The following is a 24,906-nucleotide window of genomic DNA, read 5'->3' as shown; positions in this document are numbered from 1 at the left end:
CGGACGCTATTTAATAGTTACAGAAGGAACAGTTGCAAGGAGAAGCTCCTCAAATAATCGCTATTTAAACTTCACGTTTTCTCGTTTTTTTCCCAACACAAAGAGCAAAAAAAAATAACTTCACCCTCGAAAGAGCACAGCAACGGCGTTTGGCCGTCTCTGCTGCACAGCCTTTACCGCGCCTGCGCAGTGCTCTCTCTAGCGGTCTTTTGACCTCCTCGCAGTGACTTCTCGTCGTCTTGTCTGGGGACCTTCTCTCTCCCGTCCTGCACCACAACCTCTCGCGATCAGAGGGAGACGTGCGCCTTCTCCTCCTTGCGTGGCGACGTAGAACGCCGCCATCTTGGGCAGGCGGATCACGTGACTCTCAACCGTCGTCTCCTCGACCTCCTCTTTGCCCCTCCCAACGGGCAGAAAGAAAAAAAAACACGGGCCTAGATCAGCTCTCGAGCCTGAGGCAACAACCATGGAACTACTCCACCTGCGGGGGAACGAAGCGATGATAGGATCCGACGCGAGGCCTTGCCGTGATGAGGCGCTGGAGAATATGCTGGCCTCCATCTTTTTTTTTTCTCGCCTCCTTTTCCCCTCCCCCTCCCTTTCTGCAGGAACATCGCGACCAGGCTGGGCGCGCCACGTGACACAGCCGGCGGGACCACCTGACCAGTCGTGGGGGAGTGCGGAGCACACTAGGAGCGGCCCAGCGACGCGCGTGCGCACTCCGGCTCGCGTCCCCGCCTTGCGCTTGGGGAAAGCCCGCGACGGTCACGTGGGCTTCGTTCGCCCGGCAACAGGAGGGAAGCGCGACCCCCCCGCGGGCATCACGTGGGACGACGTCAACGTCGCTGCGGCTGCCGCCGGCGCCGAACCCCCTCGCGCAGGCGCGCCTCCTCCCTTTCCCCTTTCCGCCCCCCCTCCGCCCGCGGGAGGGAGGGAGGCAGCGAGCGGAGGGCGCGCGGGCCAAGATGGCGGCGGCGAGTTAGAAAGCGGCGGACGGCGCGACGGCTGCTGAGGCGACGGCCGCGGGGAGAAAGCGGCGGCGGCGGAAGAAGAGGCGGCGGCGGAGGAGAACGGCGGCGAGGAGCCACCGGCGGAACGTTCTCGACGGTGCCCTTCCGAGACGGCCAGAGTGAGTCCCCCGCCCGGCTTCGGGGTTGGAGCCGCCGCTGCCTCAGAGAACCCCACAGCCCGTCCGGAGCGGCTCCTCCTCTCGGCCCGCGGGGCTTCGCGGGCACTCAGGCGGCCCGGCGGCGGGCGAGGCGATGAACGGCGAAGGGCCGGTCCCCCCTCTCGTCCCCGGCGTCCTGGGGCCTCCCCCGGGAAGGGGAGCCTTGGCCGAGGCGGCGTCCCGTTACGCCCAGGGCGCGGGCAGGGGCTCCTTCCGAGGGAGCGGCGCCGGGGGTCCCCCCTCCTCCTCTCCCCCCTCGCGCCAGGATCCCGCCTTGCCCGCGGCTGGAGGGTCCGGGTGGCCCTGCTGCATCCCCGCCCGCCGGGGAGAGGAGCAGCCTCGCTTCGAAGCCCTGCCTGCCGCGGGGGGAGAAGGGGCAGGCGTGAGGGGAGGGAGCTCCCCTCGCCCCCGTTGACGGTTGGAGGCCAAACGCGGCCGGGCGCTGGGTAGAGGGGTCCGCGGCCCCTGCCGAGGGGCGTTGCGCGCACGCGGGGTGGCTCCTCCGCAGCCCCGGGAAACTTCGCCCTCCGCCCGCAGGGGCGGGAGGACCTCCTTCTCCGAGCCCTTTTCTGATTTCTGTTCTAGGCGTGCTGGGTGGAAGGCCGCCTGGAGCGATCCGATCGCGGTGGGTGGGAACGCTGGAAAGAATGGATCCCCCCCTTTTTTTTTTTTTAAGAAAAAGGGGAGGGGGCTGCAGTTTGTTCCTCCTGGCTGGCTAAGGAGAAATGACTATTGTTTCCAGCTCTCGTTGCCTCTGGGGCCACCGGTGTTCATTCTTATTTGTAGCCCTTAACCGGGGTCTGGTGGCTGCTCCTAAGATGATTCATTTAGTTGATCCAGTGGGGCAAATGTGGGGTCTAAATGTTATGTTAGATCCTACCCGGAAGTTTATGTTCCACACACGTGGTCCTTTCTAGGAAGATTTGTAAGGTTTATTTTATTTTTTGCTATATTCTGTTGGGCATCACCAGAGTCTTCAGGTGTCTGTGAAATTGTTTGGGATTATTGTTGATTAGATTTTTTGTCCTGGCAACCGCCAAAGACCTCAGTTGACAAGACCTCAGATAGGCAAACTTGCATGTCTATCTAGTTGACTCTAGACTCGCTAAGCTCTTTCTCCAGGCAGAGGTTTTGTTGGTGTATTGGTTGCTGCATAATTTTCCATCAGTCTCTTTTGGAAACTGATACTTATGTCTCATAAAGTAAACAGATTCTGTTTGAAATGTTAATTGTTTGGAAACTGAATTCAGTTTGAAACCTTGATCAAGAATGCCAGTGCAATCTTCAATAAAATGCCACAACTTTTTGTTTTAATAACGTGCATGTTTAATGAGTGCTCATTCATAACTCTTGAAGGTGTTGAATTTTCTTGATACCTCTGAGGAAATTTACCCAAGCCTCTAGGTTAGCAAGATAGAGCAGTTTGAACTTTGAGTTGCTACGTGTCTTTATGTTTGGTTTTTGTTTTATACAATCCATTGAAAGAGAATGTAGAAATCTATTCCCATATATTTCAAGCTTGAAAACGAAGCCTCAGCAAGTTGGCAGAACCCTGAGGTTGTCATCCTAGGGTAGGTGCACCCCAGGGAGACAATCAAGGGAGCTTAACTGTAAATTGGAATGTGTATTGCTTTTAGGAGTGCATATTATGATCCTGTTTTTTAAATTACTGTACTGGAAGCTAATGGGCCAAAGAGAGAAGCTTCCTGTCTTCTTGGGTGACTGTAGAGAAGGGGCTAAATCTAATGCGAACAGTTACAATAAAGAAAAAAGAAATTGTATCCCCAGCAGAGCATTATTTAGCTATAATGTTATGTGGTCAGCCTTATAGGAATCACATGGTCTTGGTACGATGAACTCTTGAATGGGGGTCGTAGGGAAAATGTGCCTAGAAAAGAGCTAAAGCAGAAGTGAAATGTTTTTGGTGGGGTGGCCAGTGAAACAATGATGCATGAGTGTTAAAAGTCTGTGGTATTCTTAGGTTAATGGGTTACCTGTTACCTGTCTCTGGCACTGTCAGGCTCCACTCCTGCCTGTTGTTCTGCTTGGAAGATTAATGGGATATTTGAGGGGTGCCCTTTTCTAGTATTTTGAATTCATAGTTTATTTACAAAGAAGTTTGCTCTTCATTGGGCTGGGAAAACTGGAAGTCTAGCGTCATAACTGTAAATGTGCCTACACATAAGTAGGTTCCACCATGCTAACTGGAGTTTCCAACAGTCCAATCTTCCATGTATTTCCTTGAAGTATCTCCAAGTAAACTAACAGGAGTTCTTAAAAGGAGGCATTACAGCAGGAGGGCAACTCAATTTGATATTATTTAATTTAGAGGAACTATAACTCTTTACAGAATGACTTGGAGAAGTGATTTTCATTCAGCCTTCTGAATACAACAATAACTTTCTGTCAAATGTTCCAGATGTTTCTGAACTTGGTTGCGGGAGCTTTTAAGGGATCTTGTGTCAGCTGAGAGGCAATATAGGGGTGCCATTTTTAGAGGTGAAGAGGTAGAAGAAACATGGCGTTTAGTAGAAGCAGCTGTTCCATTGTAAAAGGCTTATCTATAATTTGCTTTGTTTCAGAGATGGTGGAACCAGGACAAGATCTTTTGCTTACAGCTTTAAGTGAAAGTGGAATTAGCCCAAATGACTTGTTTGATATCGATTCTCCAGATATGGGTCTCGCAACTGCACCTCCAGCTATTCAGCAGGTTGGAAAGCCATACAATTTTGCATTTGTCATGGTCTCGTAGCATTTGAGTTACTTTTATTTCTCTAAAAAATACATTGCTGATACAGTTACATTATTAGACAAAGAGAAGCTGGATATTGTTTATTTTATCAACATTAACATAATAAAATAGCATCATTATAAACATTGTTACTTTATATACATTACTTGTGAACAGAAAAGCTTCACTCTCAGATCTCATTGGGGCCTGTAAAATTGGTACTGACCTGCCCTGTGTCTGCCATACATCAAACCTGCCTTACTTCTGTGGGAATAAGGAACAAAGGATTAAGGCTAGATTTGTGACGTTCAGCTCAGGGAAATAACTTTTTCAGATTATATGCTGCTGCCAAATTTGAAACGTTGCATTTATTTTATATCACGTTAATCTTCTTGCCAGCTTTCTCTAAGGATGTAACGTGTTGCATTGCTGTTCCTTTTGTGAGTTGCAAAATAGAAGCCTTGGACACACTCTCTGATGCATGCTTTTCTCTGAGAAGGTTTTCATTGACTTTGAGTAAGGAATACCAGAACCACGACTGAGTCCAGACAGTGCCAGAACCTGCACCAGGCATGCTGGCCAGCCCCTCCTTTGAGCTGTGAACTAAGGAATTATGGCCTCAGAGCACTTACTTACTGTGTTTATAGAACTCGCTTCACTGGAGACAAAGGTCTAGCAGCTGTATTCACACAGGGCTTGCTTCATGTCCATCTTGGTTGTGTTTTTGTTGCTCAGAGGGTTATGCAAAACATTCAGTTTGTTTGTTTATTTTATGTGATAGTTTGTTGTTTGAATACAAAAACTGGTTTAACTCATTAGCCAGGTGAAGGATGGTGTGGGAATGCAGCTCATGCCTGTAGTCAAGACATGACTGTATCCCCTGTTTGTTATGGGGAGACAGAGTTAAAAGTGCTTTTAGAAGCCCCCTGCAGAAGATAACTGGTGGGATCCTTTCTTAGTTGTGTTTCGAAGAGAAGGGCCAATGGTCATATCCAGCAACAAGACATTTTAATGGCTTCCATGCCTGAATATATCTACCATTTGATCTCTTTAGCAGGGTATTTAACAGTGGCAGCCTGCAACCCAGTGATCTGCACAGTTTGATTACATTGGTGTTATTCAGATTTTGCATATAGTTTGCTATCAGTGTAAGATTTAAAATATAAGTGTATAATTATTTTGTGTATAAGCTACAGTATACACATACAGTATTTTCTGTTAAATACATCTGAGGTAAAGAAAGAAAATTAGTATGTTGCATTAATTAAATGCTGATAACATCAATCTAACATTACTGTTATTTCTTCTTTAGTCAGTATCTCTTAATGCATTAGAGCTGGGTTTGGAGTCAGAAGCATCAGTAGCTGTTAAAGCAGAGCCCCAGGCTGCATCGTCTCCTACAGTACTGAACATCAGAGTAAGGAAAATACTTTTTTAATATTTAGTTACATTTAATATTACAATTCATATCTCTTGAATTATATAAATAAAAGTAGGGTCAGTGGTCAACATTTTGTTCCTTGAATAAATGAAAAGGTTTGTGTTCACAGAAGACTTACGGTCATAAAATAATCCCTCCTGTTAAACATTTTTTTAAAAAACATTAAAATTTTGAGTAAGGTGATTCTTAGAGAAGGTTTCGAAACCATTGTACTCAATCTGTAGAATGAGACCTTCCTGGTTCAGCTGGATCTCCTAGCTGCCTTTGATACCATCAGTCATGGTATCCTTCTGTGTCTCTGGAGGTTGGGGACCTTATCTTGCAATGATTCTTCTCTTCCAGAGAAGGTTTCAGTCAGTGATAATGAGGGGAGAGTGAGCCCTCCATTTCCATTTCGATTCTGGAAACAGTCATGGTCCCCCAGACTGAACTGGTTCATAACTTGGGCCTCTCCTGGTTCTCAGCTCAGCTGTGACAACTCCATCTGAGTCCATTTCTGGATTAGGAGGCCCTGTTCACAGTCCTCCGTGCCTTGATCACTTCTCTGCTCGACTGTTGCTCTATATGGGGCTGTCCACGATGACCACCTAGAATCTACAGCTGGTCCACAATGCAGCAGTTCAAGTAGTTGAGGCACCTCTTGGTTTACCCAGATAACACCAGTACTGTGAGAGCTGCACTGGTCACCATTTGGCTTTCAGGTGCAATTCAAAGTGCTGGTTGTCACCTTTAAAACCTGCATAACTCAGGCCAGTCTTCACCCAATGGTGTCTGCTTGTCCAATAGCATCTAGTGAGCAAGACACCCTTCAAGTTCTGTCTTGAAAGCAGGTGATCAGAGAACACAAGGGCAGGCATTTTCCATTGCTGTTTCTCTCCTGTGGAACATCATTCCACCTGAAGTCAGGTTAGCTTCACCCTATTTGCATTTAGAATACCTGCCCAGACTTGTCTGTTTTAGAAAGCCTTCATTAGGTGATTGTTTTTATCAGAAGGATATTCCTCAGCATGATTGATGTGGCACTGAGGTTGCTACTAGTTTGTATCATGCTATTATCATTTATTGTTTTAGTCTTGTTTACTGTATTGGACTGTATGCCATTTAGAATCATGTACAATTGAAGCAACCTATATGCCTCAGTTAAAAGGAAGAGTGCTGGGCAGTTGTTTGTAGTTATCCTAAAACTACAAGAATGAGTCTCTCTGTTTCTTTAGCAACCGCCGTCCACCACAACCTTTGTCTTGAATCAAATAAACCAGCTCCCTACCCTGGGGACTACCATTGTAATGACAAAAACAACACCCGTGACCAGTACCAGGCAGACCATTACCGTAGCAAAAATCATACAAACCAGCACCACCACACGGCCGTCGGTGACAGTGCCAGTGGCGCGGAACACCCTGACGACCCCAGTGCCCAAGGACCAGATCCAGCTGAAAGATCTCCTTAAAAACAATAGTCTTAATGAACTCATGAAATTAAAGCCTCCTCCCAACATTGCTCCGCCTGTTGCGACTGCGGCAAGTAAGTAGCAGAGTCATCTGAATGGGTGTTGGGGCGAGGGTGTTATTTAAGCTTATGTAGTAGGTAAGGTAGTCCTTGCTTAATGACCGTTCGTTTAGCGACTGTCCGAAGTTACAGCACTGAAAAAAGTTAATTATGACCGATCCTCACAGCATCACAGTGCCCCAGCAGTGTCCCAGGGTCACATGATCGCCATTTGCGACCTTCCCAGCCAACCTCCGGCAAGCAAAATTAGTGGGGAGCCAGGTGATTCACTTAACAATCACCACAAAAAGGTAAAATCGGGTGCGGTCACATGATGCTTTGCTTAATAACCGCCCCGCTTAATGATTAATTTTCCAGTCCCTATTTTGGTTGTTAAGCGAGGACTACCTACAATCTACTGCAGTGTTTCTCCACCTTGGCATCTTCCAAGTTGCCACATCTGGGAAATGTTGAACTAGCAGATGCTGAGCTGCCTAGCCATGTCCATCGATACTTGAAATCCTTTAGCCACTCAAAGGGTCTGGGCCCCATTCTCTCTGATACAGATTTTCAAGCCTGAAACAATAAAGCAAATGTGACAGCCCTGCTTCCTTATTGCAGCCGTTCTCTGAGCCATGTAAAATCAACCCGTGCTGTTGTTGGATGTAGCATTATGGTTAAGAGCCAGTCGCTGTTGTGAAACACATTTAAGCATCTTTCTCAGTTGATTCTTCATTTCCCATAACTGAAAATGGGCATGGAAAGAAACAGTTCATTTGGAGAAAGATAGAGCACTTGTGGTATTTTTGTGAACGGCCGGGTTTTCCTCCTGTGTGAATATTTGCTAGGTTAAAAGCTCCGTCTGTCTGCAGTTATTTCAGTGAAATTCATGTAGCATTTTCTCTGCATGAATTTGTACTTGACCCATCAAAAGTTGGTTAAAATATCATGGGAGGCCCAGCATGTTAATTTAAGATATGTCTTAAATAATTTCGCTGGTGGTTTAAACATAGCACACCCATCCCAATCTATCATAAGTGCTGCCACCAAGTTATCATTTAGGCCGAGAAAAAGAATGTTATAAAGGCTAAATCTTAAAAATGTATTGAGGCCCCAAATGTTGACTTTCTTACAGAAATAATTGTTGTGTCCCCAAAGGTGGTAAACACCACCAAGCCAGGTAAGATAATTTCCGTTGTTAAAACTGGGTGTAGAGTTTCCTTTCTTTAATCCCCATGTGGGAAATTCAGTGTAATCTTCATCTAACTTGAGTGCTTTTACACATTACATCCACCCGATAGCCTTGAATTTATGATTGGTTTGAAGCTCATGTGCACTGTGGTGTATTGGTGAATAAGAAGTTTGCCTTTCGTTTAGGCCGGCTTGAGGAATAATTTATTTATATCATAGGCATTTTTGTTTGTTAGTATTTAGTCATTTGGAACATTTTCCTTTCAGCTGATCTGAGTAATGGTGCTGTTAAAAAGGAGGCTTCAACTAAAGAAGTTACAAGGATATGGGTAAATGATCTAAAAATGAGAAGCTTCTCTCCTACCATGGTAAGCACAGCCCTTCATTTAAATTTATATTGCTCTTTTTATGTTTATTTATAGAACTTATATGGCTGCTTATCTCATATTCTGTTATAACTGAACTCTGTTCCTTAAAATCTGAAATTCTAGATTTTGATCAGTTTTACTGTTGCATAGACTTACTGATTTGTTTTTAATACTTGTTTTTTATGTATTTGATCATTGATATTGCAAGCTGTTTTGGAGAGAAGTTGCAGCTGTAGATGTTGCGTGTAGACATGCTGTTTCCCAACCAGCTTCCTGTCCAGCCTTCCTTAAATATAATACAATATACAAACAAAATATAATTCAATATACAAACACATTTCAGATGAAGCAATACTTTGCTTCAAAGCAAAGTAGTTTAGGTTTACACTCAAGTGACTCGATCATACAAGATCCTTTGTGGGTATTTCAAAATATCTTCTGGAGGCAAATAAGTCCCATCAGAAGGAGCGCCTTAAAGGTAACATCCTCAGACACAGCAGGAAGAATGCCGTGAGATTCCACGTTCCACATTTGTGTGTGTCTGCTCAGTCTTGAACGTTACTGCTTATGTGCGACCTAGTGCAACACTTGCTGATCTTTCCTGCAGAAAGTGCCCGTCACAAAAGAGGAGGAAGAACCTGAGGAGGAGGATGAAGAAGAAATGGGTCATGCAGAGACATATGCCGAATACATGCCCATAAAACGTACGTCTGGTCCTTGTTTATCAAAATTAGATAACTGAATGTACCACACTGAATTTTAGAATCTGTAAATTAGGAATTCTTTGCATATGCTCCTTTGAAATAGGTGTTGGCTGTGGGATCTGTGTTAGCGTTTATGCCTACCTCTTTCCTTTTTCTTACTTGAAGTGATCAGCCTTCCTAACCTAGAGTACTTCAGATGTTTTGGAGCACAGTCTGGGAAATTTCCATCTGTTGTTTAGGTAGGATAAGAGAATTGTAGACCCAAATTGCTGAAGGCATCAGGCTTAGTTCTGGCTGTAGCCCATGCTGGGAATTGTCTACCCCCTTTGAAGAGACAAGGTCAGAAAGCTTCTCTAGATGTTTATAAGCCTTGTTCTGGAAGAGGCCAGAACTATGTGATTTTAAAAAATGCTGAGCCACAGAACGGAGTAAGAATATTTCCAGGCCTTACCTGCTGACTTTTCTCCAACAGTAAAAATTGGCTTGCGCCATCCAGACCCGGTAGTAGAAACCAGTTCTCTCTCCAGTGTTACCCCTCCTGAAGTGTGGTATAAGTCTTCAATTCCCGAAGAAAGTATTGACAGCGGTTGGCTGTCAGCCTTGCAGCTTGAAGCTATTACTTATGCAGCACAGGTATGTTTTTGTTGAAGGTTTGCTACAAATCTCTGCTGGTCCAGACACCAAGCAAATTTGAGCTAGGATACCAAAAAAAGGTGGTTCGTGCCACAGTCCAAATATTGCAATGAGTTTTCCATAACTCCCTACAGCAACACGAGACATTCCTACCTAATGGAGACCGAGCCGGCTTTTTAATAGGCGATGGCGCAGGTGTGGGGAAAGGAAGAACCATAGCTGGAATCATCTATGAAAACTACCTCTTGGGTAGAAAAAGGGCAGTGTGGTGAGTATAGAAGTGTCAGTACAGTATGACATCATTTTTCTTGTCATCTGCTTTGTCTTCATGGGTCTATTGCACTTCCTCTCTTCTAGGTTTAGTGTTTCAAATGATCTGAAATACGATGCAGAAAGGGATTTGAGAGATATTGGAGCAAAAAACATTTTGGTCCATTCATTAAACAAGGTGTGGAAATATTTTACTATGTACAGTTGAAGCAAAAACATTAGGTACGCTTGTGTGAGATGCATGCTAAATGAATGCTTTTGTTTTAGAATTTACATTGAAACCCGCAGTTGATAGTTTTGTTACTTCCTGTGTAGCTTACACTATGTTAGAAAGTAGCGTAACGATTGCTCAGTCTCAAATTATTTTTAAGATTAATCATTACAATAGGCATGTTGCATGTTTTCAAGGTTACAGTTGGGAGAGGGGAAGGTTCGTATCCTCAGGGCAGAATTAAATTATGTGGGATAGTGATATATTTCTGAATTCTCCCATAAAAATGTGAAAACTTTAATAAATTAAGATTGTCTTTATTGGGAAGTTCTACAAGAGAAAACATCTTGCTAGAATTTGTCTTTATTGAATGTGCATTTATTGCACCCTTATTGAATAAATCTGCTACCGTAATGAATTGTTCCTGGAAAACATGACACTCAATATGTGATTCGTAAGGCAGTCTTCCTCAGTTTGATGAAACTTGTATACAGTGACAGAGTAAAGGGGGTGGTAAACGAAAATATCAAAGCAGAAACTTCTGTTGGGAGTCCATCAGCTTTCACATTGTTTGAGTTCCAAGTGCAAAATGATTAGAAACATTTTTCTTTTAAGATACAGCTTTAAAGCTATTTGCAGTTTACTTAGGGAAGATAATGCATGCAGGTTTGTAATGGAATAGAACGTCTTTCATGCTTTTAATCTTATTTCTGTTTTAGTTCAAATATGGAAAAATTTCTTCCAAGCATAACGGAAGTGTGAAGAAAGGTGTCATCTTTGCCACCTATTCTTCACTTATTGGGGAAAGTCAGTCTGGAGGGAAATATAAAACCAGACTCAAGCAGCTGCTTCACTGGTGTGGAGATGACTTTGACGGAGTGGTATCCTTTCTGTGTTCTAGCCTGGGGCAGTAGCCTTACCTGTTAAATTAGCATCCTTTGAAAAGTATCAGTTGTTCTTTTTAAATTCCAAGACCATCAAATGTTTGGAAGCAGATATTGCTTCCAGATAAAGTAGTGATGCTCTAAAACAGTGTTTCCCAACCATAACAACTTGCAGATGTATGGACTTCCAACTCCCAGAATTCTCAACAATGCCCGTGCTGGCTGGGGGATTCTGGGTACTGAAGGTCACATATCAGAAAGTTGCCACAGTTGGGAAACATTGCTAAGTTCTGTATCTAGCCTAGTTAATTTTTGGAAGGTTGTGCTGATCTTTAAGTTGCCATGTTGGGCCAGATTAGTTTGTTGAAAGTTTTAATTGTTACCATTCCTTATTTACAGCTAAAAGATTTATTGTTCAGCATTGGAAAGATAAACATATGACTCCAACTATTCAGTGCTCTGCAGAATTGATCAAAATACATTAGCTATGGATGACAGTAACGATTTATGGCTTCCGTTCACTGAAATGTTTACCATACAACTTTATGTATGTCTGTACATGAAATGTCTGTTTCTTAACCGTGTCCTCAGATAGTGTTTGACGAATGCCACAAGGCTAAAAACCTTTGTCCGGTTGGCTCTTCAAAACCAACTAAGACAGGATTAGCTGTTCTGGAACTGCAGAACAAGCTTCCAAAGGCCCGGGTTGTCTATGCTAGCGCCACAGGTAAAGACCATTTTCATCATTTGAGTATTGAATGGATTTCAGTGCAGTTTTCAAATGGAAAAAGCACAGATAATTTTTTTAAAATGTTTGTTTTCAGGTGCGTCAGAACCCCGGAACATGGCATACATGAACCGCCTTGGGATCTGGGGTGAAGGGACGCCATTTAGGGAGTTCAGTGATTTTATTCAAGCAGTTGAAAGAAGGTAGGTGTCTGAATGTTGATCTTGGCTGGTGATGGCTAAGATGGGAGAAGCAATCATCAAGCTTGCCCGCAGCTTTTCTCGAAGTTCCAGTAGGTGAAAATAATTTCCATTTAAAAATTATCTTTTTCTTTTAATCTTCAGAGGTGTGGGTGCCATGGAAATAGTTGCTATGGATATGAAGCTAAGAGGAATGTACATAGCAAGGCAACTGAGCTTCTCAGGGGTCACCTTCAAAATAGATGAAGTTCAGCTTTCTCAGCACTACGTTAAAATGTATAATAAGTCTGTGAAAATGGTAAGCGTTTAAAATTGAGAAGTTTGCTGTTTGTGATGTTTTGAGAAGGATAATTATATTAACTCATTGCAATAGGAACACCAATGAATCTTTGGAACAGTATAAAGACTAGCAAGATTTATGACAGCACATAATCAATTCCTTTAGTCATACTTGATATTTGGGTTCCTCGGTCTCCAGGAGATCAAGCATTGATCAGATTTTCTGGAGATAATTTATCCCACGTCACAGAGAGGCTAAGAAGTTAAGGAGTGGGGGTTGTCTTGCAGAATTTGTAGAAGCCCAGAGAATCCAACTGCCAAGCATGTATAGCAAACCTCGGCTATCTCCATTCCAAGGAATTCATTCCATGAATCCTAAGCAATTTTATTGCAGCAAGAAGCGGATGTTTAAAACCACACTGATGTTAGTGGGATATAACCACATTTTCTGGGCTAAAACCTGAAGTTTCAATATATTGTTTATAAAAATGATTTCCCTATTACTGCAAAAGGAATGGATGCCTGAGCAGTAGGGCATTCAGCAAAGGTTCAGTATGTCAAAGATTCTCTAAAGTAAATTAGAAAACTACTACCCCAAATTCAAGAACCAACCTTTAAGAACTAGACTTTAAGAACCAGTGGTCTGTCTAGTGTAGCATCTTGTTCTCCTTCCATTTTATATTGCTGATTTTATATTGCCCAAGCTCCGGGCATGTAAATATGAAAACTCTGCTTTCCTTTTTTAGTGGGTAAGTGCCAGGGAGAAATTCCAACAGGCAGCTGACCTCATTGATGCTGAGCAGCGCATGAAAAAGTCAATGTGGGGCCAGTTCTGGTCTGCTCACCAGAGATTTTTTAAATACCTCTGCATTGCATCCAAAGTAAAAAGAGTGGTACAACTGGCCCGAGAAGAGATCAAGAATGGCAAGGTGTGTTGGGTCTTGACTTCAAACCAGAGTTGAAGTGCTAGAATGACTGGTTGTGGGAGAAGCACACTTCTTCCATGTTTAGAAGATCTTAAAACCTTACCTGTGTTTTCCTTCATCCAGTGTGTGGTCATTGGGCTACAGTCCACGGGAGAAGCAAGAACCTTAGAAGCTCTGGAGGAAGGTGGCGGAGAACTGAATGACTTTGTCTCCACAGCAAAGTAAGCCTCCTGTCAGCCCTGCGTGTTTGGGGAAAGTGGCTGCATCCAAAAGTCTTCCAAAATTCAGATAATAATAAATATTATAAATATTGGGCGAGGCACTGGAGAAGATGAAGAAGAGGGTTGGCTTATTAGTTGTACTATAGGACATAGCTAAGAGATTTGTCCAGGGCTACGGTTTCCATTCTAACCTCTAAACCAGTGTTTTTCAAAATATGCTGTCTGGGGAATTCTGGAAGTTGCAGTTGCCAGTAACATTGCCAAGTTTGAAAAACACTACTCTAAACAATCAGTTTATTCCATCTATTCACCAACTTTTTAAATTTATGAGCTGTTTAATGGTGAGTATGTCCTGTGTGTGTTGGCTGGCACTTGAAAAAACAGTTCATTCAAAGCCAATGCTTAATATCCCAGAAATTTGTAATATTACCCTGCATGAAATGTTAGCTTTCTCTTCAAGCGCAATGCGCATTAAGCCAAAGAATCAGGATGATTTAACTCAAAGAGTTAAACCCACAGAAAGTTTTCTTGACGTTCCCAGGGCTTTTCGTCCAGCGTCGCTATATAAGACTGCCTTTAGGGCTGGTTGGGAGAAGTGGAAGTCCTGGCACATCCAGAAAGTGTTAAGTTGGGGGAAACTGCTGGAATGCATCTCTTTAGGACAACATACAAAAACTCTGCTTCTTTATTATTATGGTACCATTGTGAAAGGGGATTTATGATCTCTGAAAAACCAGTAAAGCCCCTTTTGGCTTAGAATAGAAGGGAAGAATCTGCCAAGCCAACGAATTGTAGTTCTCCAGAAACATGGATATCCTATCACAGGGCTAGGGTGGACCAGCTAGTCCTTGTGGATATTTTGGACCACAGGCCCCTTGGTTCCACACTGGGTGATGCTCTTGGGATGGTGTCAAATACTGTTGTTGTTTTTCTCTCCTAACTTTACAGGGGGGTATTTCAGTCTCTCATCGAGAAACATTTCCCAGCTCCTGACCGGAAGAAGCTTTTCAGCTTGCTGGGAATCGATCTGTCTGTCCAGAGTAACAACAGCTCTCCTCGAGACAGTCCTTGCAAGGAGGATAAAGTAAAGAAGCGTAAAGGTAAGATTGGAGCAGCTGCTGCTGCTGCTGCTGCTGCTGCTGCTGATTATTATTATTATTATTATTATTATTATTATTATTATTATTATTATTTTGACATCTTGGTGCTATTTTAAATAGGTGTGCTATGACCATTGAGAAAAGATGTAATCAAAAAGCTAGGGGAGGTGGCTGATAAAACTTAGTTTGTGAGTTGAGAAATATTACAGGTGAGTGGCTTAGAATGAGGAGATTTGGCACTGGAAGCGATTCTAAAAATGCCCTGAGAAAACAACTTATGGTATATCGGTTCTCCACCAAAGAACCAGCCTTTTTATGATTGCCATTTCCAGAAAGGGCAGCACTGAACAGGTACTATGGGAGATTGAAAATGAAAGAGACTTAAGCCAGGCTGGTTTTTGCACGCTCCAGTGCAATTTCTATCTTTGGTAGTATCATCTGCATACTCTTGCTGCTTAATTTAGGTACAGGAAGATATTTAATTCTTGGCATTTTGTTTCTCACAGAAAGCCTAAAAGCCCCGAGCTGCAGAAGGCAAAACATGCTTTGCAGCATTTTCATGAATAAGTTAGGACAGTGTTTCTCAGCCTTGGGAACTTGAAGATGGGTGGACTTCAACTCCCATGCTGGCTGGGGAATTCTGGGAGTTGAAGTCCACCCATCTTCAAGTTCCCAAGGTTGAGAAACACTGAGTTAGGAGAATCTCTGCACTGTTCATTCGCACAGCGTCTATTTTTGTTCAGTTACTCAAGAACCAAGTGGTAGAGTTCCTCCCCAAGCGAATGCTTCTCCATCAGAAAGCCACTGACTTTCTCTCTTTGCTAACGAACCCAGGGAAGTTAAGGTGCCCCTTTCTAATAACATTTCCTTATTTGGTTTTAACGAAAAAAGGGGAAGAAATCACACGAGAAATCAAGAAAGCCCGTAAAACTGGTGGCCTAGCTGGGAGCAGCTCCGACGAAAGCTTCAGCGAGTCCGAGGCCTCGGAGAATGAGGAGAGCGACAACGAGAGTTCTCGGTTCTTAAGCTCTGGAGATGACGACGACTTCAACCCGTTTAGGGATGAATCTAGTGAAGATGATGAAGATGGTGAGAGAGTGGGCCTTTGGGTATTTGTGGCGGTCGTCTTTTTAAAAAAATCACTGTAGGTTGTGCGTGATTTCAGCTTTTGAGGGGAAAGCTGATGAGGTTCCGCTTGCCCACTGTAGTATTTTCCTTCCTCTCAGACCCATGGCTAATTCGAAAAGAACATAAGAAAAATAAAGAGAAGAAGAAGAAGAAAAGCATAGACCCCGATTCTATTCAGAGTGCCTTATTAGCTTCTGGTCTCGGAGCCAAACGGCCAAGTTCTCTGTCCTCCACAGCGGTAACCCCTTCTACAAATATATCTGGTATGTTGCCCAAGTTGTGTTCATAGCTGCTTCGGTTTTCAGAATATTTCTGCCTGGCAAGGAAGCAGCCGTTCTAAAAGCCTGTAAAAGAAAATCAGGAGGAGTCTGGTAGCACTTTTTCCAACTAGCAAATTTTATTCAAAAGCTTACTTTTTCATAAGCTTAACTCCTTTAATAAAATGTGTTAGTCAGAAAAGGTGGTATCAAACCTCTCCTGAATTGGGATTCTGTGGATTAACCTGGCTCTCCTTCTAAGAGTCTGTAAAGAATCTCTCTTGGGGGTTTCTTCCCCCCCTTTTTGGCAATTCACAGCATCCAGTAACACAAACACCAGCTACGTGACAAGTCAGGATGCTGTTGAAAGGGCCCAGCAGATGAAAAAAGAATTGCTTGATAAACTGGAGAAGCTATCAGAAGATCTTCCTCCTAATACACTGGATGAACTCATAGATGAACTGGGAGGTCCTGAGAATGTAGCTGAGGTAGGTGACTTAGATGATCAAGGAAGGAAGGCTTTTGGTTAAAGCTGTTAGAGCGAGGGAGGTCTAAGAATAGGGGTTGTGACACAGGAAGCCTGAAATTAAACATGGGCAGCTTGTCATTCTGGGGCAGAACTTCAAAAGGTTGGCCCCGATGTTTGCATGGGCCAAGGCAACCTGTGAACCATGTGTCCCTGCCCCCGCATTTCTGAAGCCCTAACAAAAGCATTTAAGGGTTTCTCTGGGTGTTACGGGTGAGGGCCTGCTATTCAAAGAACTTCAGCTAGCAACTCTTCCTGTGCAAGGTACTATTTTGGTGTCCCTCAAGCAGCTCTTCCATTCCTGGCCAATCACTGTGTTTCTCTGCCCTCCCCCCAACATTCCCACCTCCGTGGAGGTGCACCTTCAAATGCTATCAAATCCCAGCAGCCCTTGAGAGGGGAAGAGAAATCAGCTAGGGCTGGCGAATAGTATATACCCAGTAAGTTTGTTCTCAGAATAGCCCTTGAAGAATACTGACAGGAGTTCAGAATACTTCACGGGGCCTAAAAGCTTTATGTAGCCTGCTAAAACGAGTTGCTGTTCCGAAGATGACAGGTCGCAAAGGAAGAGTTGTGAGTAATGACGATGGCAGCATTTCGTATGAGTCGAGATCTGAGCTTGATGTTCCAGTTGAAATCCTAAATATTACCGAGAAGCAGAGATTCATGGATGGAGATAAGGTACCCGTTTCCATTCCTTTTCCGCTCTTCAGTCTCTAAACATTTGCCTTTGCAGCAGGTTAAAAAGTTGCAGGTACTCTAGGCCATACATTTCTTCCAAAAACACAGTACCCAAGTATAACCAAGTTCTCCCCCCGCCCCGCCCCAAAAGTTAAAGCTGGCCATGTAGTAGCACAGTAAAGCAATCCTTGCTTAGAATTTGTTTGTGTCAAGAAGGGCACGTTTTGGCAAGGATGTTTGGCTTGCGTCTTTGCGAGAAAAGTGTGATCAGTGCAGGCCATTGATCTTAAGAGCATCCTTTGCCATGGATGTCTTCTCCTCATTAGGAAAGGGGACTCTGATAAAACATTTGCAGGAGAAGTTTCTTAGATAATGGGAAAGATCTCCTAACTTGGTGATGTGGCATCATTCTCACCTACCTTAAGTATCACATCACGTTATTTCTCCCTGACAAAGATCTGAAGTTTGCATTTATACGTATCAGTTTTTTTTCTTTTCTTTTCTTTTTTCCTCCACCTCCCTCTGGCTTGCAGAACATCGCCATCATCTCTGAAGCAGCCAGCTCAGGCATATCTTTGCAAGCAGATCGGAGAGCCAAAAACCAGAGAAGGAGGGTGCATATGACCCTGGAGTTGCCATGGAGTGCAGATCGGGCAATTCAGCAGTTTGGTGAGTAGCCTGAGGTTGGCTGGACTTGGAAACAAGGCTTCTAGTAGCAGGATGGTTCCTAAGAAGCCCGTTGCAAGGCCCTCACGTTGCTAAGCGTCTCTGTAGGCTTTCAGATTGAAAGATGCCTTGATAGACAAACCGTTTTGCCTCGCATCAGACATTAATGGAAGTTAATTTGGAGGCAAGGTGATAAACTCTTCTAGATTTACTTATATGGCCAAATTGCTATACACAATCCTGAATGTAGCACAAAAGTGGCTTGTCAGTTGATTTAAGAATCCAATTTTAAGCTCATGCAAAAATCAAAAGACAGTAAAAGTTTCTACCCTGAAATGTGTACAAATTGAATCTTTCTATAATCTGGTGAACTTTATTTAGAGCGAGGTTTTCTTTCCAAGAGAAAGAAAAGATAATGAGGGTTGGGGTAGGGTGGTTGGTAAGCCCCTGTAATTTTTTTTTCCTGTTTGCATGGTTTTTCTTTTTGCGTTATTGTTCTAGCTTTTTAGAATGTAAAGTGCCTGGAGTAGTTGGGAGTCAAGCATTGTGGGTAAATCTATTTAAATAAAATAAGGTTCATCCCCTTCACACATGAGAGTTGGGGGTGATGCTGTTGACATGAGCCAACAAAATTTGCCTTTTTCTTAATCTCCAGGGCGAACTCACCGGTCCAACCAAGTTACTGCCCCAGAGTATGTCTTCCTAATTTCTGAATTGGCAGGAGAACAGAGATTTGCATCGATTGTTGCCAAACGGCTAGAGAGCTTGGTAAGACATTTGCTGTGAGTTGCTCCAGGTGGATAATTATATGGGACCAGATTTTGACAAAGGTTTGGGAACTGGTTGTCCTTAATTGGAGGGCAAAGCAGGAAACCAAGATTTCTATGGTCTTTACAGCACAGACAGCCTTAGTTTTAGAAGTGTAACTTTCTTTGGTGGGGGGAGCATCCAGATATCAGCCTGCTCTGTGCCTTGTCCATGAGGAAGCAGGGATTATCACAGCCAGAAATTCTTGCTGGATTTGTCAGGGATGTCAATTTCTTTTCTGGTAATTTGTTTTTAATGTAATAGAGGTAATCGCTGTTGTTTTTAAAAGGGCAGGAAACTTGTGTATCTTGGTTATAAGTCAGCTTTTTTTGTGTAGGGAGCTCTCACTCACGGTGACAGAAGAGCAACAGAAACTAGAGACTTGAGTAGGTTCAACTTTGACAACAAGGTAAAAATTGTAGTCCTTTCCTACTCTGATTCTGTACCATTTTTACTTGTTTTCCTTTTCCTTTCTCATTTGCAATAACACGATACACATACGCATATATGCTTGTACGTGTATTAATGTTTCATTCTATAAATATACATTTGAGTTATATATAAAAGCGCAGGATAATCTAATAATATAGATACACATATATGTATAAATACACACTTGATCAGGTTGGTCAGATTATCTGAGGGACAACAATAGCTCTTTTTTTTTTTCTCCTCCTAAATTAGTATGGTCGAAATGCATTGGAAATAGTCATGAAGTCCATTGTGAATTTGGATTCCCCTTTAGTGTCTCCGCCAGCTGACTATCCAGGAGAGTTTTTTAAAGGTATGTTTTGTTTTCTTTTTAATAATTGGAATATAACTTGGAGAAAGCTGTCTTGAATTGCTTGATTATGCAGACCTCCAAAAGTCCAACTAAGTTTGCTTAACAGTTTCTGTGATGATGGTTGAATCTATTTTCAGCTGAACCAGCCAAACATCCCATTTTGATTATGGCATTCCAGTCATTTAACGATCTGATATTACTTTCTTTATTTTCTTCACACTTTGGTCTTCGTCTTTTCTTTCTTTTCTTTATTCTGAATATTAGTTTCTGTTAGTTTTTATCTTTCTTTATTAAAACCCTCATAAAGTTATGTTTAAAAAAAGCAAGATCAATGACTCTCTTATAGAGCTGAAGTTCATCTCTCCCTTTTCCTTTTAGATGTTAGACAAGGTTTAATAGGTGTCGGCCTAATCAATGTTGAAGACCGTTCGGGGATTCTCACCCTCGACAAAGGTATTTGTTTTATTGCGCTTGGCAGCTTCTTTCAGAAAGGAAACACAAGCACAGTGCTGCGTGGCTCAGCTTTGCGGTTACTCTTCTCTCGTTCAGCGGGGGGCGGGGGGAACCCTGCCTGTTTTCTCACTAATGTCGCTTCGTTTCCCTTCCTTTTAGATTATAACAATATTGGGAAATTCCTGAACCGAATCTTGGGCATGGAAGTACACCAGCAGAATGCTCTATTCCAGTACTTCTCAGATACGCTCAACGCAGTAATTCAGAACGCTAAAAAGAACGGAAGATACGACATGGGCATATTAGGTAAGGGGAGGCGTTTCCATGGTGGGCACTGTCCAGTTCCTTTAGAGCTGGTTCCTTTTGCTGCCAGCCACCAAAACAAGACAAGGCTTTGTTTCCATATGAGGCGGCTGCCAAAAGCTGCCACAGAGCCAAGGAGCTGAAGTTCTTCAGAACCCTTCTTTGAGCGGTGCCTCCTTGGAGTTTTCTGCCCTCCTGACTGCTGCTCCCCTTCTGCGGCCACTGGCCTTCATCACGCGTTGCCCTAAACCATTTTGTTCAGTAAACCCCTTACAACGGAACTACGTCTCATCATTTTCAACCTTTTATCCTTTATATACGTGTGGAGGTTTAATCCCTGTGTTCATTTTTATGCCTGATACATAAAATATATATATAAGATACTGATCTCTTTCTTCCTTGTGACTTTTTTTTTTAAGATCTGGGTTCAGGAGACGAAAAAGTGAGGAAAGCAGATGCTAAAAAATTTCTAACGCCGGGCTATTCTACCTCTGGACACGTTGAACTGTACACCGTAAGTTATCTGGATGGGCAGTCAGCTTGGGGTGAGCTGCTGAAGTGCGTCACTGGCTGTCTTTAACTACAAGAACTGCGGGTCCAAAGTTTGCAACTAAGCATTGTTTCTGCTTTAATCTGTTTTCTAGATAAGTGTGGAAAGAGGAATGTCTTGGGAGGAAGCCACCAAGATTTGGACTGAGCAGAACGGACCAGATGATGGATTTTATTTATCGCTCCAGGTGAGTCTCTGTTTTGAATGTCAGGCTGAGCATTTTCATGGGGCAGAACTGGATGTGTTATTCAGAACCTTGTTGCCAAAAATGAGGATTTGGCTAAGCCCTCCTTGGTGAGTTTGGCTAAAGCAAGGGGAATCAGGGAATGCCCCGTCCACTCCTAAGCTGCTCTGCTCCATCAGCTCACTAGCCACTGAAATTCAGTAAAAGCCGTGGAGTCACGGAGATTCCAAGGGCTGCTAAAAGGGGGAATCTGTGATGGCTCAAGAGCTATTTTAAGCTTTTGGCTGACCTGCAAAAAAGATTTCTGCTGGGACTGATTATCAAAGGTCTCTCCAGACCATCATCCACATTTGTTCTGAAACTCCAAGAAGCACACTTTGGTAGCGCTGGCATCATTCATCGGCCCTTACTCCTTAGCAACTGATTTTTGGAACCCCGCTGGATGTAATTCAGTGTTTATTCATGAATTTGTTTCACCCCCTTTTCAAGACTTTTAAGGTGGCCATCATAACAACATGCAACAATGGATTCCAAAGCATAACTACCTGCTGAATGGGGGAATTTTTTTTTCCTTTTATCTGTCTTGATTCTTCTTCTTTTCTCTCACATTACTCTATCTTCTAAACTAAAAAGCCCCCCAATCTTTTCTCAGCAAAATTGCTCCAAATTCCCAACCCTGTGGATTGTCTTTTCTAGCTGGATTTCAGAAGCAGCGGCAGTTGTTTAACCAAACTGCCACACAGACTGTGGATGAATTTTTTGTACAAAGGTGTGGCAATATTCGGTCCGGGTTTATTAAATGAGTAACTGTTTACCAGTGAATGCATTCAATTCCAACAGTGTCTTCTGGGAGGTACAAACTGAATTTTTGTTTCCCCCCCCCCTTTTCTTTATCAGATCCGAAATAGTAAGAAAACCGCCATCCTCGTGAAAGAGGTGAATCCCAAAAAGAAGCTTTTCCTGGTCTACAGGCCGAATACCGGAAAACAATTGAAACTGGAAACCTACGCGGAAATAAAGAAAAAATATAAAAAAGTGAGTTATCTTTATAAAATTACGTTTTCAGTCATACGTACATGTAACTGTTTTGCTTAACTGCAGATTTAATTTGCCCAGACTGTCAAACCCAAACAAGGGTTGCTGTTAACAAGGTTCAGCATTGCATCTGAATGGGCTTATGGCCAGATCTGACTATTAATAACTCCGCTGTGCATAATTCCAGGTATCCTCTGACGATGCTGTGACTCACTGGCTCGAACAGTACACCTCATCAGCAGACACGTGCACCCACGCTTACTGGTAAGCCTTCGGGGGCCTTCAACACAGTGGGTGCTGCAAAAAACAGCCTTCATCAGGTCTTCCCAACCGAACTAAAATACCAGATGGAAGGAATAACTTTGTGGCCCTCATTTTCTCCACATTTGATCTGAGGATTTACACGTTGCTGGACTTTATCATTTTGCTGGTGGTGCTATAGGATTTTTTTAAAAAAACCATGTAATCTTTGAAAGGATACTCCAAAATTGGATGTAATTTTGTTTGGGAAACAATCCTTGAATATTTCTTTGTACAGGAAGCAAAAACTGATGTTTAGTTTTGGCTTCAAAAATGGAGTTTCAGCCTTCAGACCTTCCCTTCCTCTTTCAGGAGAGGCAACTGCAAAAAGGCGGGTTTGGGCCTCGTTTGTGAAGTCGGCTTGCGCTGCCGGACATACTATGTCCTCTGTGGTTCTGTCCTGAGCGTTTGGACAAAGGTGGAAGGGGTTCTTGCCTCAGTTAGCGGCACAAACGTCAAAATGCAGATTGTTCGCTTGCGGACCGAGGATGGCCAGAGAATTGTAGGCAAGTATGGTGGTTAGGTTTTGGTCCCTGAAGGCATTCTCTCTCTCAGACCAGGATTCCCATGTCTGCACAAGCATTCCTGTACTCTTAGTGGGCCCTCCCAATCCTAATTGTCTGTTTTCCAAGGCTGTCCATTTGAACCTGCAGCCCCCTGTGTGGGAGTGGGAAATGGTGAAACCCCTTGAGCCAAGCTCAAAGGAGCTTTTCTGTTCGGCCCCTGGAAATTAGATGAAAGCAAGCAAGAGGATGAACAATAGAAGTGCATTTGGGGTGGCCAAATCCTGTTTTGTTTTGTCTTTCTTTAGAGCAGCTACAGCAGTGTTTTTTAAGCTTGGCAACTTTTAAGATGTATGCACTTCAGCTCCCAGAATTCTCCAGCCAGCGTGTGTGGAGTTCAGTGCTGGGGAATTCTGGGGCACTGAACTCCACACACGCTGGCTGGAGAATTCTGGGAGTTGAAGTCCACACATCTTAATTAAAAATACTGTGCTACAAGGCTCATCTAAGACGCTGAGCAGAAGACCCTAAATTATGGAAAGTGGACCGAGGACGGTAGCTTAACTAACAAGTGTTGGTTCAGAAGCCAGACAGAGGCGTTGAAATCGCTGCAGCTCCTTGATGTCAGTGATGTGACCAGCCCCTTATTGTGTTGCAGGCTTGATCATTCCAGCAAATTGTGTGTCTCCCCTCGTCAACCTCCTGTCGACATCAGATCAGTCGCAGCAGTTGGCGGTGCAGCAGCAGCAAATATGGCAACAGCATCATCCGCAGAGCATCGCCAACTTCAACAGTGCATGAGAAAGATATTTGGTATTTGGCTCTACCACCCTAGCGTTGCTCTCTCTCTCTTTTTTTTTGGCCCCCTTTTTTCCCTCTCTCTTTTTTTTTCTTTAATTATCAGGGACAGATTCCAAAGAATTAACTTTCAGCTCCATCACGCTGTCCTAGAACTCTGCAGAAGGGAAGAGAGGCACCCGAAGAGTGGTCGGACTGAAAGCCCAGCCTTGCTTTACAGTGGTCCATGCCTTTCCTTTTTTTTTTTTTTTTAAATTTCCCCAGCCCTGCTTTCTACACACCGGCTCCCCCCCTCCTACTGAAGCGACAACCGCAATCGTCTGTTTGGAAGAGGCTTGAAGTTTCCCAGTCAAGCTGTCCGTTCACCCGGTCGTCTGGTGCTCAGGGTTGAATGCAGTACATCAGGGCCATGCTGCCGGAGAGCTGCTTGGATGCATGTCTTGGGTTCCTACATAGAGACTGTATATATATGTATGTGTAGATATATATATATATATATATATATATTAAAAAAAATAATATTGGCGGCAGAGGAGGTCTCAAACTATTAAAAAGTACATTTTATTTAAAGCAGCAGCATGAAAACCTAGACGTTTGAACCCTGCAGATTGTGTCATCTTTGGGCCGTGCGTGTCTCTGGATGTAGCATCAGCAGGTTCGCCTACAGGGAAGGTCAACGGGGGCAAGAGAAAGACCGTCTCAATGCAGCTGCGAGGAATGCATTTGGATTTCTTTCTTCTTTTTCTTCAAATGGTGTCTTGCCCAGTGACTGTATTTTCTCCTAGAGGTTATATATTTGAATCTTCCATGGATTTTTTTTTCCCTTTTACTTTCTCCTTTTTTGGCTGTGTGTGTATGTGTGCGTGTACAAAGAAACCACCTTAATTTTTTTAAGAAATTCCTTTAAAAAAAATAGATTAATGGTGTTCCTAATGCAAGAACAGCTTTGTAAAAGGCCTTTTTTCCCCCTTCTCTCAAATGTTTCCTTTATTTTCAGGAAACTAAAGTGCAAATTTACTTCCATTTCCCATTGCAACTCCTTTTTTACAATTTTTTGTTGGGGTTTTTTTTTTGTTTGTTTGTTAATTTTACTTGAGCTGTAGACTAGATATGTGGGGGGCAGCCCGACGTGAGGGTCCCGGCTTCTATGCTGGGTTGTTGGTTTTCTTTATTTTCTTTTTTTTTTTCTGTTGCCCCATAACTTAAATACTTCCTGTTTTACGTTTGTAAGACATTGTAGAGTTTATCCTGGAACTGTTTAAAACTGTATATGTACAAAATGTGAATAGTCACTTATCTGAGAATATGGGTAAGTTCTTGTTTTGCCTATAATAGTAGATGTTTATAAGAAAGTGAAGGACAATGTTTGTCATATTTCCTGCTTGCACA

At 43.2% G+C, this 24,906-nt stretch overlaps 1 protein-coding gene across 2 annotated transcripts; it reads left to right on the top strand.

Moving 5' to 3' along the window:
• The first annotated feature begins 348 nt into the window (after positions 1–348).
• SBNO1 (strawberry notch homolog 1) lies at positions 349–24,704 on the top strand. Of its 2 annotated transcripts, XM_088135248.1 has the most exons (33): positions 349–1,129; positions 3,751–3,878; positions 5,212–5,316; positions 6,555–6,864; positions 7,964–8,008; positions 8,287–8,387; positions 8,995–9,091; positions 9,564–9,724; positions 9,859–9,992; positions 10,082–10,172; positions 10,925–11,086; positions 11,681–11,816; positions 11,914–12,019; positions 12,161–12,314; positions 13,042–13,224; positions 13,345–13,442; positions 14,391–14,542; positions 15,434–15,631; positions 15,769–15,933; positions 16,246–16,415; positions 17,003–17,134; positions 17,668–17,803; positions 18,456–18,568; positions 18,945–19,016; positions 19,292–19,391; positions 19,770–19,844; positions 20,004–20,150; positions 20,567–20,661; positions 20,792–20,884; positions 21,779–21,916; positions 22,104–22,180; positions 22,529–22,722; positions 23,378–24,704. In XM_088135248.1, exons 2-33 carry the CDS (start codon positions 3,753–3,755, stop codon positions 23,518–23,520), a joined length of 4,209 nt encoding a protein of 1,402 aa, XP_087991374.1. In that variant the 5' UTR covers positions 349–1,129; positions 3,751–3,752; the 3' UTR covers positions 23,521–24,704. The 2 variants fall into 2 exon arrangements, with proteins under 2 accessions (XP_087991374.1, XP_087991375.1); XM_088135249.1 differs by lacking the exon at positions 7,964–8,008.
• The last annotated feature ends 202 nt before the right edge of the window (positions 24,705–24,906 follow it).

Source organism: Python bivittatus, unplaced genomic scaffold (assembly GCF_059951505.1).
Source record: "Python bivittatus isolate LINGU-HERP-01145 unplaced genomic scaffold, Pbiv_v1 ctg000100_np1212, whole genome shotgun sequence".
Taxonomy (NCBI): domain Eukaryota; kingdom Metazoa; phylum Chordata; class Lepidosauria; order Squamata; family Pythonidae; genus Python; species Python bivittatus.
The sequence above is the reverse complement of the archived record's forward strand: the minus strand, read 5'-3'. Positions and strand labels throughout refer to the sequence as shown.